At 38.1% G+C, this 13,929-nt stretch overlaps 1 protein-coding gene across 9 annotated transcripts in view; it reads left to right on the forward strand.

Annotated features, from left to right (window-relative positions):
• Positions 1–13,929, forward strand: part of MAP4K3 (mitogen-activated protein kinase kinase kinase kinase 3) — a 184,975-nt gene that overhangs the window by 88,800 nt on the left and 82,246 nt on the right. For 8 of the 9 annotated variants that reach the window (XR_015137174.1, XR_015137172.1, XR_015137173.1 and 5 more), the window contains one exon: positions 5,797–5,887. The exons of the other annotated variant lie outside the window; for it this stretch is intronic. Coding sequence is in view for 4 of the 8 variants with exons in the window: in XM_086327334.1 (XP_086183460.1) it covers positions 5,797–5,887 (91 nt within the window). In the remaining 4 variants the exon portion in view is untranslated. The remainder of the gene's footprint in view (positions 1–5,796; positions 5,888–13,929) is intronic. 9 annotated transcript variants of the gene reach the window in all.

The following is a 13,929-nucleotide window of genomic DNA, read 5'->3' on the forward strand; positions in this document are numbered from 1 at the left end:
TTAAATCAAATACCTTATGATTATACAGTGGGAGTGACAAATAGATTCAAGGGATTAGATCTGATAGAGTACCTGAAGAACTATGGACGGAGATTCGTGACATTATACAAGAGACAGTGATCAAGACCATCCCCAAGGAAAAGAAATGCAAAATGGTTGTCTGAGGAGGCCGTACAAATAGCTGAGAAAAGAAGAGGAGTGAAATGCAAAGGAGAAAAGGAAAGATAGACCCATTTGAATGCAGAGTTCCAAAGAATAGCAAGGAGAGATAAGAAAGCCTTCCTCAGTGATCACTGAAAAGAAATAGAGGAAAACAATAAAATGGGAAACACTAGAGATCTCTTCAAGAAAATTAGAGATACCAAGGGAATATTTCATGCAAAGATAGGCACAATAAAGGACAGAAATGGTATGGACCTTACAGAAGCAGAAGATATTAAGAAGAGGTGGCAAGAATACACAGAAGAACTATACAAAAAAGATCTTCATGACCCAGATAACCATAATGGTATGATCACTCACCTAGAACCAGACATCTTGGAATGTGAAGTCAAGTAGTCCTTAGGAAGCATCACTACAAACAAAGCTAGTAGAGGTGATGGAATTCCAGTTAAGCTATTTCAAACCCTAAAAGATGATGCTGTGAAAGTGCTGCACTCGAAATCAGCAAATTTTGAAAACTCAGCAGAGGCCACAGGACTGGAAAAGGTCAGTTTTCATTCCAATCCCAAAGAAAGGCAATACCAAAGAATGCTCAAACTACCACACAGTTGTACTCATCTCACATGTTAGCAAAGCAATGCTCAAAATTCTCCAAGCCAGACTTCAACAGTACGTTAACTGTGAACTTCCAGATGTTTAAGCTGGATTTAGAAAAGGCAGAGGAACCAGAGATCAAATTGCCAACATCTGCTGGATCATGGAAAAAGCAAGAGAGTTCCAGAAAAACTTCTGCTTTATTGACTATGCCAAATCCTTTGTGTGGATCACAACAAACTGTAAAAAAATTCTGAAAGAGATGGGAATACCAGACCACCTGACCCGCCTCCTGAGAAATCTATATGCAGATCAGGTAGCAACAGTTAGAACTGGATGTGGAATAACAGACTGGTTCCATATCGGGAATGGAGTACATCAAGGCTGTATATTATCACCCTGCTTATTTAACTTATATGCAAAGTATATCATGAGAAATGCTGGGCTGGATGAAGCACAGGCTAGAATCAAGATTGCTGGGAGAAATATCAATAACCTCAGATAGGCAGATGACACCAGCCTTATGGCAGAAAGCGAAGAAGAACTAAAGAGCCTCTTGATGAAAGTGAAAGAGGAGAGTAAAAAAAAGTTGGCTTAAAACTCAACATTCAGAAAACAAAGATCATGACATCCGGTCCCATCTTTTCATGGCATATAGATGGGGAAACAATGGAAACAGTGAGAGACTTTGTTTTCTTGGGCTCCAAAATCACTGCAGTTGGTGACTGCAGCCATGGTATTAAAAGACGCTTACTCCTTGGAAGAAAAGCTATGACCAACCTAGACAGCATATTGAAAAGTAGAGACATTACTTTGACAACAAAGGTCCATCTAGTCAAAGCGATGGTTTTTCCAGTAGTCATGTGTGGACTTGAGTTGGACTATAAAGAAAGCTGAGTGCCATAAAATTGATGCTTTTGAACTGTGGTGTTGGAGAAGGCTCTTGAGAGTCCCTTGGGCTGCAAGGAGATCCAACCAGTCAATCCTAAAGGAAATGAGTCCTGAATATTCATTGGAAGGATGTTGAAGCTGAAACTCCAATACTTTGGCCACCTGATGTGAAGAACTGACTCATTTGAAAGGACGCTAATGCTCGCAAAGATTGAAAGCGGGAGGAGAATGGGATGACAGAGGATGAGATGGTTGGATGGCATCACGGACTCAATAGACATGAGTTTGAGTAAGCTCTGGGAGTTGGTGATGGACAGGGATGCCTGGGGTCGCAAAGAGTTGGACACGACAAAGCGACTGAACTGGAGTTTTTATTGCAAGTTTATGTCATAGTTTAGAGCAGATGTTCAAGTTGTTGGATGAAATTTTTCTTATGATGACTCAGAGACCCAGACTTCTCACATTTTCTGGGACTTCACAGTGTCATGTAGCCTGCTAATGGGAAAACAAAGAGCAGGAAAAGGGCATATTTTTTTTTGTCCACATCCCATTGGCGAGAACTAGTCTCTTGGGCACATCATGTTGACAGGGAATTGTTGTCTTTTGACTGGCTGATTGCCTCCCAGCAGTAACTTCCTACCATGAAAGGGAGAGCGTAGATATTTTGTGAGTGGCTAGTCAGCTCTGTCGCACATAATGTTGATAGTAATTATGTGTTAATTTCCTATGGCTACATTTGCAAATCCCACACTTGATGACTTGAAACAGCGCAGATTTATTCTTAATGTTCTGGAATTTAGAAGTCCAGAGTGTGTTTCATTGGGTCTAGATCAGAGTGTCCACAAGGGTGCTTTTCCTCTGAATACGCTAAGGGAGAACCAGTTTCCTTGCCTTTTCTAGCTTGTAGAGCTACATTCCTTGCATTTGTTAATTCTTGGCCTCTTCCTCCATCATCAGAGCCAGCGGCATAGCATCTTGCTCCTTGCCTTCTTATAGTCAAGTCTCCCTCTGTGCTGCGCTCAGTCGCTCAGTCGTGTCCAACTCTTTGCAACTCTTTGGACTGTAGCCTGCCATCCTCCTCTGTCCAGGGGATTTTTTAGGCAAGAATACTGGAGTGGATTGCCATTCCAAGTCTCCCTCTCCCTCCTCTTACATTTGATCTTAGCCAAAAAATGGAGCAGTGATCCCCTCTGCCTCCTGTTAAAAGGACACTTGTGATTACACTTAGAGGGCCCACCCAAATAATTCAGGATAATCTCCCCATTGCAAGATCCTTAATTTAATCACACTTGCGAACCTCTTTTGGCCATATACGGTAGCATTCACAGGTTTCAGAGGTTAGCATCTGGCTCTCCTTGGAGCCGTTATTCAGCCTACTAAATAGATAACATTTTTTACCACTTGGTATGTGTCATGTTTATTCTGAGAACTTTGCATGTATTAGTTTGTATTTTTCTGCCTGCCTACTTGGTTTATTCATGATCTCTACTTCTAGGCTTGCCTATTTTTCTCAATTAGGTTTTGTTTTTATTTTTGCCATCCTCTGGAAGATATATACTTCACTTTCATGTCTAAAAATTTTACCAAAAACGCCTAGACTCTCAAAATTGGAAAGAATTTGCAGTATCCAGTTAGGTATGCTAAGATTTAGGCAGGGAGGGCTGTTAATTTATTCTTTGGAATATTTCTCTTGAACTTTGATAAAAGTCCTTTAAGTCTGTTAGGCTCCTTTGGATTAATTAATGTAATAAACTGCTTTCTTTTTTCCTTCTCAAATCTACCTTTTTCAGTTACCTTTAAAAATCAAATTGTGAGTTTTTTCCTTTGAATTTTTTTTCCCCACAAAAATGTTGAATTTCATTTGGCCATTGTCCTAATCACAGGAATTGACTTAATAGGATAAAAAGGAAGCACTTTGTATCAACATTTCCTGGGAGATAGTTGAAGGCTTAAAGTCACTCATAGGTTTTAGTAAAAGCACAGGAGTAGCAAGCAAAGTGGAGAAGGCGATGGCACCCCACTCCAGTACTCTTGCCTGGAAAATCCCATGGACGGAGGAGCCTGGTGGGCTGCAGTCCATGGGGTCACACAGAGTCGGACATGACTGAAGTGACTTAGCAGCAAGCAAACAGTTGTATAAAACATGCTAATAACTGGATGAAATTAAACCAAAAGCCGATGTTCCTGATTTAGAGTCATCAGGTAGAGGCATTATGTTCTGTCATGGATTCATTCAGACAGCTGCATATTATTGATTACATATTAGGTGCTAGGGATGCAAAGGTCATAAAAGCATCATCCTGTTCTGTAGGCTGTCACAGTCCAGTGAGGATGTAGACATGCAGACGTTGATGCACTGATGCTTGCAGGTGTGACAGAAGCTACAGCTCAAGGTGGCTTAAACAGTACAGGGAATTTATTGATCAAAAACAGGTATATCTGAAAATGACCAAGGCAGATGAGATTTCCAAGTTTAATTACATTGTCACATGCCTTTCCCCTTCTCCCCTTTTTTTGTTTCTTCTTGCTGTTTTCTGCAGATCAGTATTATTCTGGCTCCCTAAGAGGTTGTGTGATGACTAACAACTTCAGGGCTGCCCCCCAAAAGAGAGCAGCTTTCCTCTAACCATTAAACTAAAGTCCTGGAGTTAACTTTATCTCAACTTTGATTTCCTGTAACCCAGTTACCAGATTGGGGAGAAGGATAATCAAGAGGCATGTGAAAAAGCAAAATTTAGAGCTTACAAAGTATTTATTATATCCCTGAAAATTGGTATTAGTCTCATTATGGCTTTATTATTTTTATCTTGGATTTTTCTTAATACACTGAAAATCAAGAATTCTTAATAGTGGAAAGTAAACCCAGCAGAATATCCTCCTGGTTTAGTGATTTTTCTTTTGAAATTTTGAAGATATAAAAATTTGCTACTCTCCCTTTGGAGATCTTTGATTTTCATTTCAGTGCAGAAATGACAAATCTGACATACTATCTCTTCTCTACCTCTTCCCTGTGACTGGGACTGTATTGAGTTCATATGTTTCACAGTTAGGCTACTTCAGGTCTCAGTTACATTTACAGGTGGAAAATGCCAAGACCAGAAATGTCAGGGCTTCTCATTACAGCCTTGCTTTTATGATTTAGACTGCTTTGGGAAGCCTATTTTTGACTTTGCCACTAATATTCATTTAATCAGATTTTTTATAGTATATAATGCTTTAAAAACTGAATTAGTAATAAAAAGCTGCTTTGATTTAAATGTAAGTACTTCTACATGTTCTTTTTCTGCATAGTCTCTGGTTTACCACATTTGCATTCATGGCAGTTCTTTTTCTCTCATGACAAGTGTTCATTCAGGAGGCATAGTGTGTGACATTGTTATAGGATTGCCAGATCTTATTTCGAAGAATTTGGGCAAGGAGGAAAGGAGTAGAAGGGGAGAGATTACTTGCTTACAGTCTGACCAGGCTTAAATACAATCCCATTCTACATCTCAGTACACCTGGGACGAGGCACTCGAATACGGGATAGGCCTGTGTGTGGGGACCACCTGGTAACCCAGTACTGCTAAAGGCCGCTCAGCTCTACACAGAGAACTGTGGAGGTACATTTGATAGTCTGGGTGTCTAGGGGTTCCTACCCTATCTTTAAAAAGAATTGCTTCTTTGTGTAAACTTATATTAAATGTTATTTGCTAATAAAGGGAAAAAATAATGTATTTCTAGTGAATTATGTGATGATTATATCCAGGGCATAATTGTAATAATAGTAAATGCTTATCTAATGCTTTCTTTGTGTCAAGATACTCTTCTAAACATTTTACATACATTAGTTCACTTGACCCTTCCAACAGCCCTATGAGATAGGTTATTATTATTTTTTATCCCCATTTTACAGAGGAAGAAATTGGCACAGACAGATCAAGTAATTTGCCCAAGTCCACACAGCTTCGTCAGGGACAGAATTAGGATTCGAATCCGCAGAGTCTGGGGCCAGAGTTCATACTTTTAATTGCTGTACTTTACTTTCTGTCAAGAAAGGACTGAAGTTATCATTAAAAATAATATCAGCATAATTTATTATGTTTTGAAACAAATTGACATTTTGAAATTTACCTACTAAATATTCAACATGCTTATTTTTTATTCTAGGAGAAGACTTTGCAGTTGTGCAGCAAGAAATTATTATGATGAAAGACTGTAAACACCCAAATATTGTTGCTTATTTTGGAAGCTATCTCAGGTACATTGTTTGTTTCCCTTATGAAAAGTAATAATGATTTCTGTCATTTAATCCATTTAACAAAATTAAGTTAGCTCAAGTACCATGTTTTGTATATTTCTTCATGCTTTGGAGATACAATATTTTCACATGAATGGAATTTTTGTGACCTCTCTAATTCTGTAACCAGTACCACAGTCTGTGATATGTCTCTTGTACTCTTGGAAATTCTGGATGTAGTTTCACAAGTAAAAAGTTCTATGGTCTTTCTATGGTAGAGATCTAAATAAACCATTCTGTACATGCCCCTTTCTTCTAGTCTTGGGTGAATTTAGAGAGTATATCTGTTGTTTTTATTAGAACCTTTTTTTTTTCTTTTGTGCTTCTATCCTCAGAGTATTACATCATCCCTTCCTTTCGTTTTATCCAAAGGACTACAAATTATAATTATTTCACTAGCTTCTTATTTTCCCAGGTCCTAAAGTGAACTTAGAAAGACTGAATTTACCACCCCTTGTTTTGGTTGGCAGGACCAGGCTGGGTTTCCCAGATCATATTCCATAGGGGATGACCTCAAGGTCAAATCTTGTGTTTCATTCACTTCTGTATGTAGTTATAAGTTGACTACTGTGACCTAATTGTTTTCAAGGTTCCTTCCAAAAGAGGGGATTGCAGAATGTTTTCTTAGGTATTAAAAAAAAAAAAAAAACTCCTGTTTGGTTCCCATACATTGTAGGGTAAGTAAGATAAGGATGTAACTTATTACAGCGCCCCTTCCATCTATGAGCCAAGTACAAAACACTTCTCCTCTTCTGATGCAGGCACAGCATATGGAAAAGACTGGGCAGTTCTGCCCTCTCTTCTTTCCAGCTTGTGAAAAGCCAGCCGGACCAACTCTTCTTGATTCTAACTACTCTTGGACAGCTTTGATTGCCCACCTTCATTGAGGTCGAAGGGTGGGTTTAATGGAGACTTTAGTTCACATAGGGACAGGTACTACCCCCAGGTCAGTGACTATTAAACATTTTGAATGGGTTCTTTAACAACCAAGTTGAAACTGCTTTAATGGTGAGTGGTTCAGACAATACTCTTAACAACCATTTCTGCATCCGTTTTTATTTTATGGACAGACCCAGCACAGGCAGTTACTGTTATCAGCTCAAAGAAGTCTCTTAAAATCTTTTAAATTCATGATACAAATAATCGATTGCTATCAATATGTTAAAATTATTTCAAAACAATTTGTTTTACTATTCTTGGTTCTAACAAAATGACCCTGCTTAGACTCATTTGGGAGAAGTATTACAAAGTTTTCTTCCTCCAAGGAAGAATAGGTAATTTAAGAGTTTCTGTGTTTCCCCAAAGACATTAAACTGAGTATTTCTCAAACATGGCCTGAGTCTTCTAGAAGTAAGGGACCATCCACAGTCTAACTGTTATCCCAAGATAGCTGCACCCATTTACACGTCAACCTTGGGGTGGTCTTTCTGTGAAGGAGACAGTAGTATAGTTGCTAGTTCAGAGAGCCTAGAGTTCTGGAATCAGGTTGGTTGAATCCTGACACCATCACTTACTAACTGTGTGATTATGGCAAATTACCTAATCACTCTGTGCCTCTGTTTGCTCATCTCTAAAATGCAGATAATAATAACAGATACATGATGTGATAGCAAATGAGGGTAATTGGTAAATACAAGTGTTTAGAACAATGATTACAACATAATAAATGCTTGATAAATGTTAACTGCTATTACTACTATTATTGGTACAATTGCTATTACTATTAGCTATTTTTTGAATACCATCAGGTCCGTGCCTTATTTGATTTTTTTCAACAGTGCTGTTAACAATTTTACTCTGGTAAATATTCTTCCAGTTTTACAAATAAGGTGTTTGAGAGAGTTTCCTACCAAGTATTTAGTTCCCAGTCTCATTTCAAATTATTCACAGAAGCTTTGTGTGATACTTTGCTCGTGAATCACATGACTTTTGACTTGGCCTTTCTACCTCTTGGCAAAAGAGCTGACCAGATAAACTTCTAACATTTCACATCTTACCACCTGCCCTGCCCTGCCCCAGAAAATCCGCCAAGCTCGTGTTACACTAAATTGGACATTAGACTTTTTGGCTTCCTTAGGCAGGAGCCTTCTCACACAGGTTAAGCAGCAGCACATTTGATCTTGTTACCAGAATGCAGAATTCCTTTGGAGTTTATATCCATTTTTGTTGAGGCTTTGGGCAAAAGAGCACAAGCTTGTAGTCACATACTCTTTAACCTTAACTTTGAGACTTGCTGCAAGAGAGCCAGTTTGAGGTTATGCCTAACAAAAATAGTACTTCCTTTTAGATTTCAGGAAACATGTATTCTGACTATATTTTGAATACCCTTTTTTGAAAAGTAAACTTTTAAAATTGAAAGATAACATACATACAGAAAAGTGTGCAAATATCTGTTATGTGTATAACTGGATGGATTTTTTTTTAAAGAGGGTACTTTTATTTTAATCTGAATATAAGAATGCAAAGGGCAAAACTGTCCAGAAACCATAATGAAACCGACAAAATTGAGGTTATTATTATTATTTTTTTAAGTGAGGCTGTGTTCATTTGGAGTTGAATGATTTGACATAGGAATACTGGGATTTTTTAGGGGGATTTTTTGTTGTTTTGTTGGTGGTAGGTTTTGGGGGTTTTGTTGTGTTTTTTTGTTCTTTTTGCCACACGGCAACACATGTGGGATCTTAGCTCCAAACCCATGCCCACTGCAGTGGAAGCTCGAGGTCCTAACCACTGAAACACCAGGGAATCCCCAGTACTGTTGGTTTAAATAGATAGTTTTATTCTGTAACTTGTATAGCTGATGAAAGTAATATGAAAGCAAATGGTAGTTATTAATATAAAATAGCAATTAATCCTCTCTTTCTCTTTTCTTCAATAAATTCTTCCCTGCTTCCCTAGGTAAAGTCTAGACCCATCCAAATTCAGACTCTGGGATAATGATCACTAGCCTTGTGGGGTGTTAGAGCTGGAAGGGACTAAGAGGTCTTGTCACTTTAGCCCACGCTTTTTTTTAACTGATGGGAAGATGGAGTACTGGATAAATGACTTCTTCAGGTTATCCAACTACTCATTGTAGGCACTGGGATTTAAACCTGGCTTTGCAGGTACCTCGCCAGCATTTTTTTAGGTATAGGTATTACATAGTCCTGGAGAAGGCAATGGCACCCCACTCCAGTACTCTTGCCTGGAAAATCCCATGGATGGAGGAGCCTGGTAGGCTGCAGTCCATGGGGTCACAAAGAGTCGGACATGACTGAGCGACTTCACTTCCACTTTTGACTTTCATGCATTGGAGAAGGAAATGGCAACCCACTCCAGTGTTCTTGCCTGGAGAATCCCAGGGACGGGGGAGCCTGGTGGGCTGCCGTCTATGGGGTCGCACAGAGTTGGACACGACTGAAGCGACTTAGCAGCAGCAGCAGCATTACATCGTCCAGAAAGGACAGATTTAGTCTCCAAGGAAACATGGTTTCTTGGATTCTTTCTCATTACTGAATGATTTTACAGAAGGCAAGGAGCTTGTTTGCTTGAACTTGATACAAGCCCTCTAAAATATATATTGTTCTTAGTGACATTCTTCTATCTTGTTGCCATTGTAGCCTAGTATAACAAATTTAGGCCAAAAAATGAGGAAATTGAACTAATGTAGTTTGTTAATAAATTTCCCCTCCAGAAAATTACACTTAACCCTTGAATTTACTGAATAGATGACCAGCATATAATTAATTTCAGAAGCATATTTTATAATAGGATTATAGTGAGCTATGATTATTTCCCAAGGAAATCTCAAGACTGAGCCTCCTATAAAACAGGAGCCTAATATTCTTGATGGTGCCTTCCTTATTTGCTCTTCAATATCCTTAAAAGCCTGTGTTTATTCCAACAAGGACCTACTATAAAACACATAGAACTTTACTCAGTATTCCGTAATAGCATAAATGGGAAAAGAATTTGAAAAAGAATTGTTATTGTTCTTTTTCAGTCACTGAGTCATGTCCGATTCTTTATATCCCTGTGGACTGAAGCACACCAGGCTTCCCTGTCCACTGTCTCCCAGAGTTTGCTCAGATTCATGTTTATTAAATAAATATATATATATGTACAGCTGAATCACTTTGCTCTACACCTGAAGCTAATTCAAAACTAACTATGCTCCAATACAAAATTTTAAAAAATATTTTAAAGGCCTGTGTTTATTGAGTGCCTAATTATGCATACTATGCAATAACAGCTGACTATATAAAACATTTCTTTGGAAATTTAAAGTAAGTAGTCCTGGTTTCGTATATATATTTATTTATTTCTGTGTATATATTTATAAAACAACAGATTTAAATCACTTATAGGCCTATTCTTTATTCCTAGAAGAACTTCTTTTAAGCTTCTTTTAACTATTGTTTCTTTTAAGCAAATTATGATTTTGACTTCAGATTGCTTCTGAGCTTTCCTTAGCCCAGCGTATCCTTTGAATAACAGCAAATGCTCCTCAAAAGATAAGCCTTTGGAGGATCAAAGCCAGATTTGTAAAAACAATTTTATTTAGATGATGAGATATTTTAAACCTTTGAAATCTAACGTACTTGAACATAATTTAATTTACAGTAATAATATACTTCTAAATCACCACCACTTACAAAGTGTTTTTATATTATTTCTTAGAATGTCTGGAGTCCTGTATTGATTTCTGGAGATGTTAAGATAGATAAAACAGCCCTTGCCTTTAAGGAGCTTATTATCGAATAGAAAAAACAAACATGAGCAAATAATTGCAACATGATATGCTAGGTGGACACGACTGGGTGACTTCACTTTCACTTTTCACTTTCATGCATTGGAGAAGGAAATGGCAACCCACTCCAGTGTTCTTGCCTGGAGAATCCCAGAGATGGAGGAGCCTGGTGGGCTGCCGTCTATGGGGTCGCACAGAGTCGGACACGGCTGAAGCGACTTAGCAGCAGTGGCAGCAGCATGCTAGGTGAGGCCCTCCAGGTGGTGCTAGTGGTAAAGAACCTGCCTGCCAGTGCAGGAGACATCAGAGACCTGGGTTCAATCCCTGGGTTAGGAAGATCTCCTGGAGAAGGGCATGACAACCCACTCCAGTATTCTTGCCTGAAAAATCCCATGGACAGAGGAGACTGGCGGGCTACAGGCTATTGGGTTGCAAAGAGTCAGAAATGACTGACACACAATATACTAAGTACAGTAATCATTTTGATGTCAGTTAACAAAGTGGTAAAGATGGTAGAGTATCTGATTTTGCTAAAGCGAATCAGAGAGAGCTCTTTGAATGATACGATTCCCAAATGGTGTTAAAGGGTTAGTAAGCATTTACTGTGGTGTGTGCATGTGTATAGAAGATTATAATTTCTGACAAAGGAAATGCATGCATGAAAAAATCATGAAGTGTTCAGGAGACAGCTAACAATCTCACATTAAAGCTTAAGGGGAAAGGGTGTAGTTCAGAAGGTAAGGCCGAGGAGATTTAGGCAAAGAAAGAAACCTTTTATGCCTTAATTAAGAGCTATAAGTGTAGAGCATATTTGTTGGAAGGCTTTAACTCAGAGATAGTATATTCTGTGGGGGAGGAACTTGGAGTGAAGGAGAGTAAGACAAGGAGTCAGTTAATTTTATACAGTATATTTATTACAGTAATCCAAGAAAGAGATGGTAGTCTCTTGAGTTGTACAGAAAGTGGAAGAAATTTTTTTTCTAGAGCCAGAGAGAGGACTTGCCAGGGAAACCACAGAATCTTAACTAAAAATGCCTTTTTGAATGTTCACACTATGAAAATTAAAATTACAGTTAAGTCATTTTAATTTATACCTAGTTACTCTTTTTTAGAGCAGAACATGGCAATCCACTCCAGTATTCTCGCCTGGAGAAAGAGACAGAGGAACCTGGCAGGCTACAGTCCACGCGGTCACAAAGAGTCAGACATGACTGAAACGACTAGTGCACACATCTTTTTTTAAAAAAAGAAACTTAATTTTGGAATATGTTCGATTTACATAAAAGTTGCTAAGATAGTACAAAGAGTTCCCTCAGCTTTATCTGATATTAACATCTTGCATAACCCTGGGACATTTGTCAAAACTTAAGAAATTAGCATTAATACAAAACTATCAGTTAAACTAAGATATTTCATTCGAATTTCACCAGGTAATCCCTAATAGTCCTCTTTAAGTGTGAGAGATTTGATGGAACTACCTTACAAGGTACTTTATTACACCAGTATTGCTCAGGTATTTCTACCGAACATTTGTTTTGAGGGGTGCTCATATGTGGGTTTATGGAAAAAATAATTTGGGGGCGAAGCAAATCAGAGAATTTGTATTTCCTCTTTATCTTTGTCTTCCCTCGCGCCTTCTGCTGTTTGTTCTTCTCTTCCTGCTCTCCCTTCTCCCCTTCCCAGCTTTTTCCGTCTCCCCTCCTCCCCCTTTTCTTCTCTTCGTCCTCGTTTCCCCACCCTTTCCTCCCTTTCCTGCATCTCCTCCTTCCATTTCTCTTTGTACTCTGTCTCCCCCAACCCCACTGGTTTTCTCAGAGCCCTTTAAATATCAGTGGCATTGTTAATTTCCAAGAGAAGGTTAATATATGACATTTCTAAAACTCATTTCACTGTCCAGCCGTTAACTTTGAGGGAGCGTGCTTCACATAGAGCTGCTGTCCTATGGTCCATTCTTGGTCAGATATTATGCCAAACTGGGGCTTGTTAGGTAGAATTACAGAGAAATAGGTCACCTTGTATCCCCTGAATACATAGCTACCCCTCATTGTTAAAGGGGAAGCAGGCGGATGGGTTCCATATACAAAAGGCAGTCATTTTTTTTTTTGCCTATGTTTAAAAATGAACCAAAACATTTTAAATTCAGCTCACATTAAAATAAGTCATCCTAAATTAAAACACCCAGCAGTTAGTGAACTTTACATTTTTCGCATGGGGTGGGAGGAACAACTTGGTGTGCCCGTTTGTAGCAGACATTCAAGAGCTGTTTATCCTTGGTAATCATGCTCACATTTTTTCTTTTAAAATATTTTTATATTTGGGCAAAATATATAAATAATTATGCTTAGTTTGTTCAATTGGTGTGGGAAGGTTAAAAGGTATGTTGTATTGATAGAAATGATAAACTCTTCAGTGAAATATATATTCTAGTAAACACTGAACTAGAAGGTGAGAATAGTGAATTTTGCCCTTATTTATTTTTCTATTCCTTGTCAAATAGAACAGTGATTTTAGAGGATAAGAAAGAAGAATTCTAAGGATTTGTTGAGTCAGGGAATTAAGAGACACATATATTTACCTCAGTGATTAATTGTATTTCAGTCCCAAATACCCAGGGACAAAGATTTTATAATTTATTGGCCTGCATAAAGTGGACTAATGTGATTCAAGTTCTTTCCTGTTAGACAGATGGCTTGGTGAATGACCAAAAGCAAATGAAGATTCACCATCACAAGAGGGACATTCATGGAACAGATGGAAGTCATTTTTCTAATAAATTCAGAATATTCAAACATTTTTTATAATAGCAGAGTTAACTAAATAGAGAGTTATAAAGGTGAAGTATTTTATACCTCTTGAAAAGTAAAATTTTAAATGTATTATTACAATTTTTTCCCTCAGTGTGTAAGTTGGAAAGTCATTTCACATAGAATGAAGAGAAAATTGTACTTTTAAGCAAGGTAGGCAAAGGAGTAGACCAACTTCAAGGAGAGGATGGTGTGATACTGAAATATGTTAAAAAGTAGAGAACTCATTTCCTACATCCATTTTCCTTACTAAAGGAGAATTGTTTTCAAAGTAGCAAGAGTAGGAAAAGCATTATTAAGAAGGAATTAAAGCACAGATAGATGAGTAGATAATTACAGAACACTAGACACTACCTGAATCCAAGCCTTTTTAGATTTATATAAAGTATATCTCATTACTGTACTGAAAATATAGCAGACACGATGGCCATCCACTGTCAGTGAGTGCCTTTTGACGAAAAGGAGAGATG

The sequence above is a fragment of the Bos grunniens genome, chromosome 11 (assembly GCF_055505025.1).
Source record: "Bos grunniens cultivar Pamir isolate PY7600 chromosome 11, Bosgru_T2T1.0, whole genome shotgun sequence".
Lineage (NCBI taxonomy): Eukaryota > Metazoa > Chordata > Mammalia > Artiodactyla > Bovidae > Bos > Bos grunniens.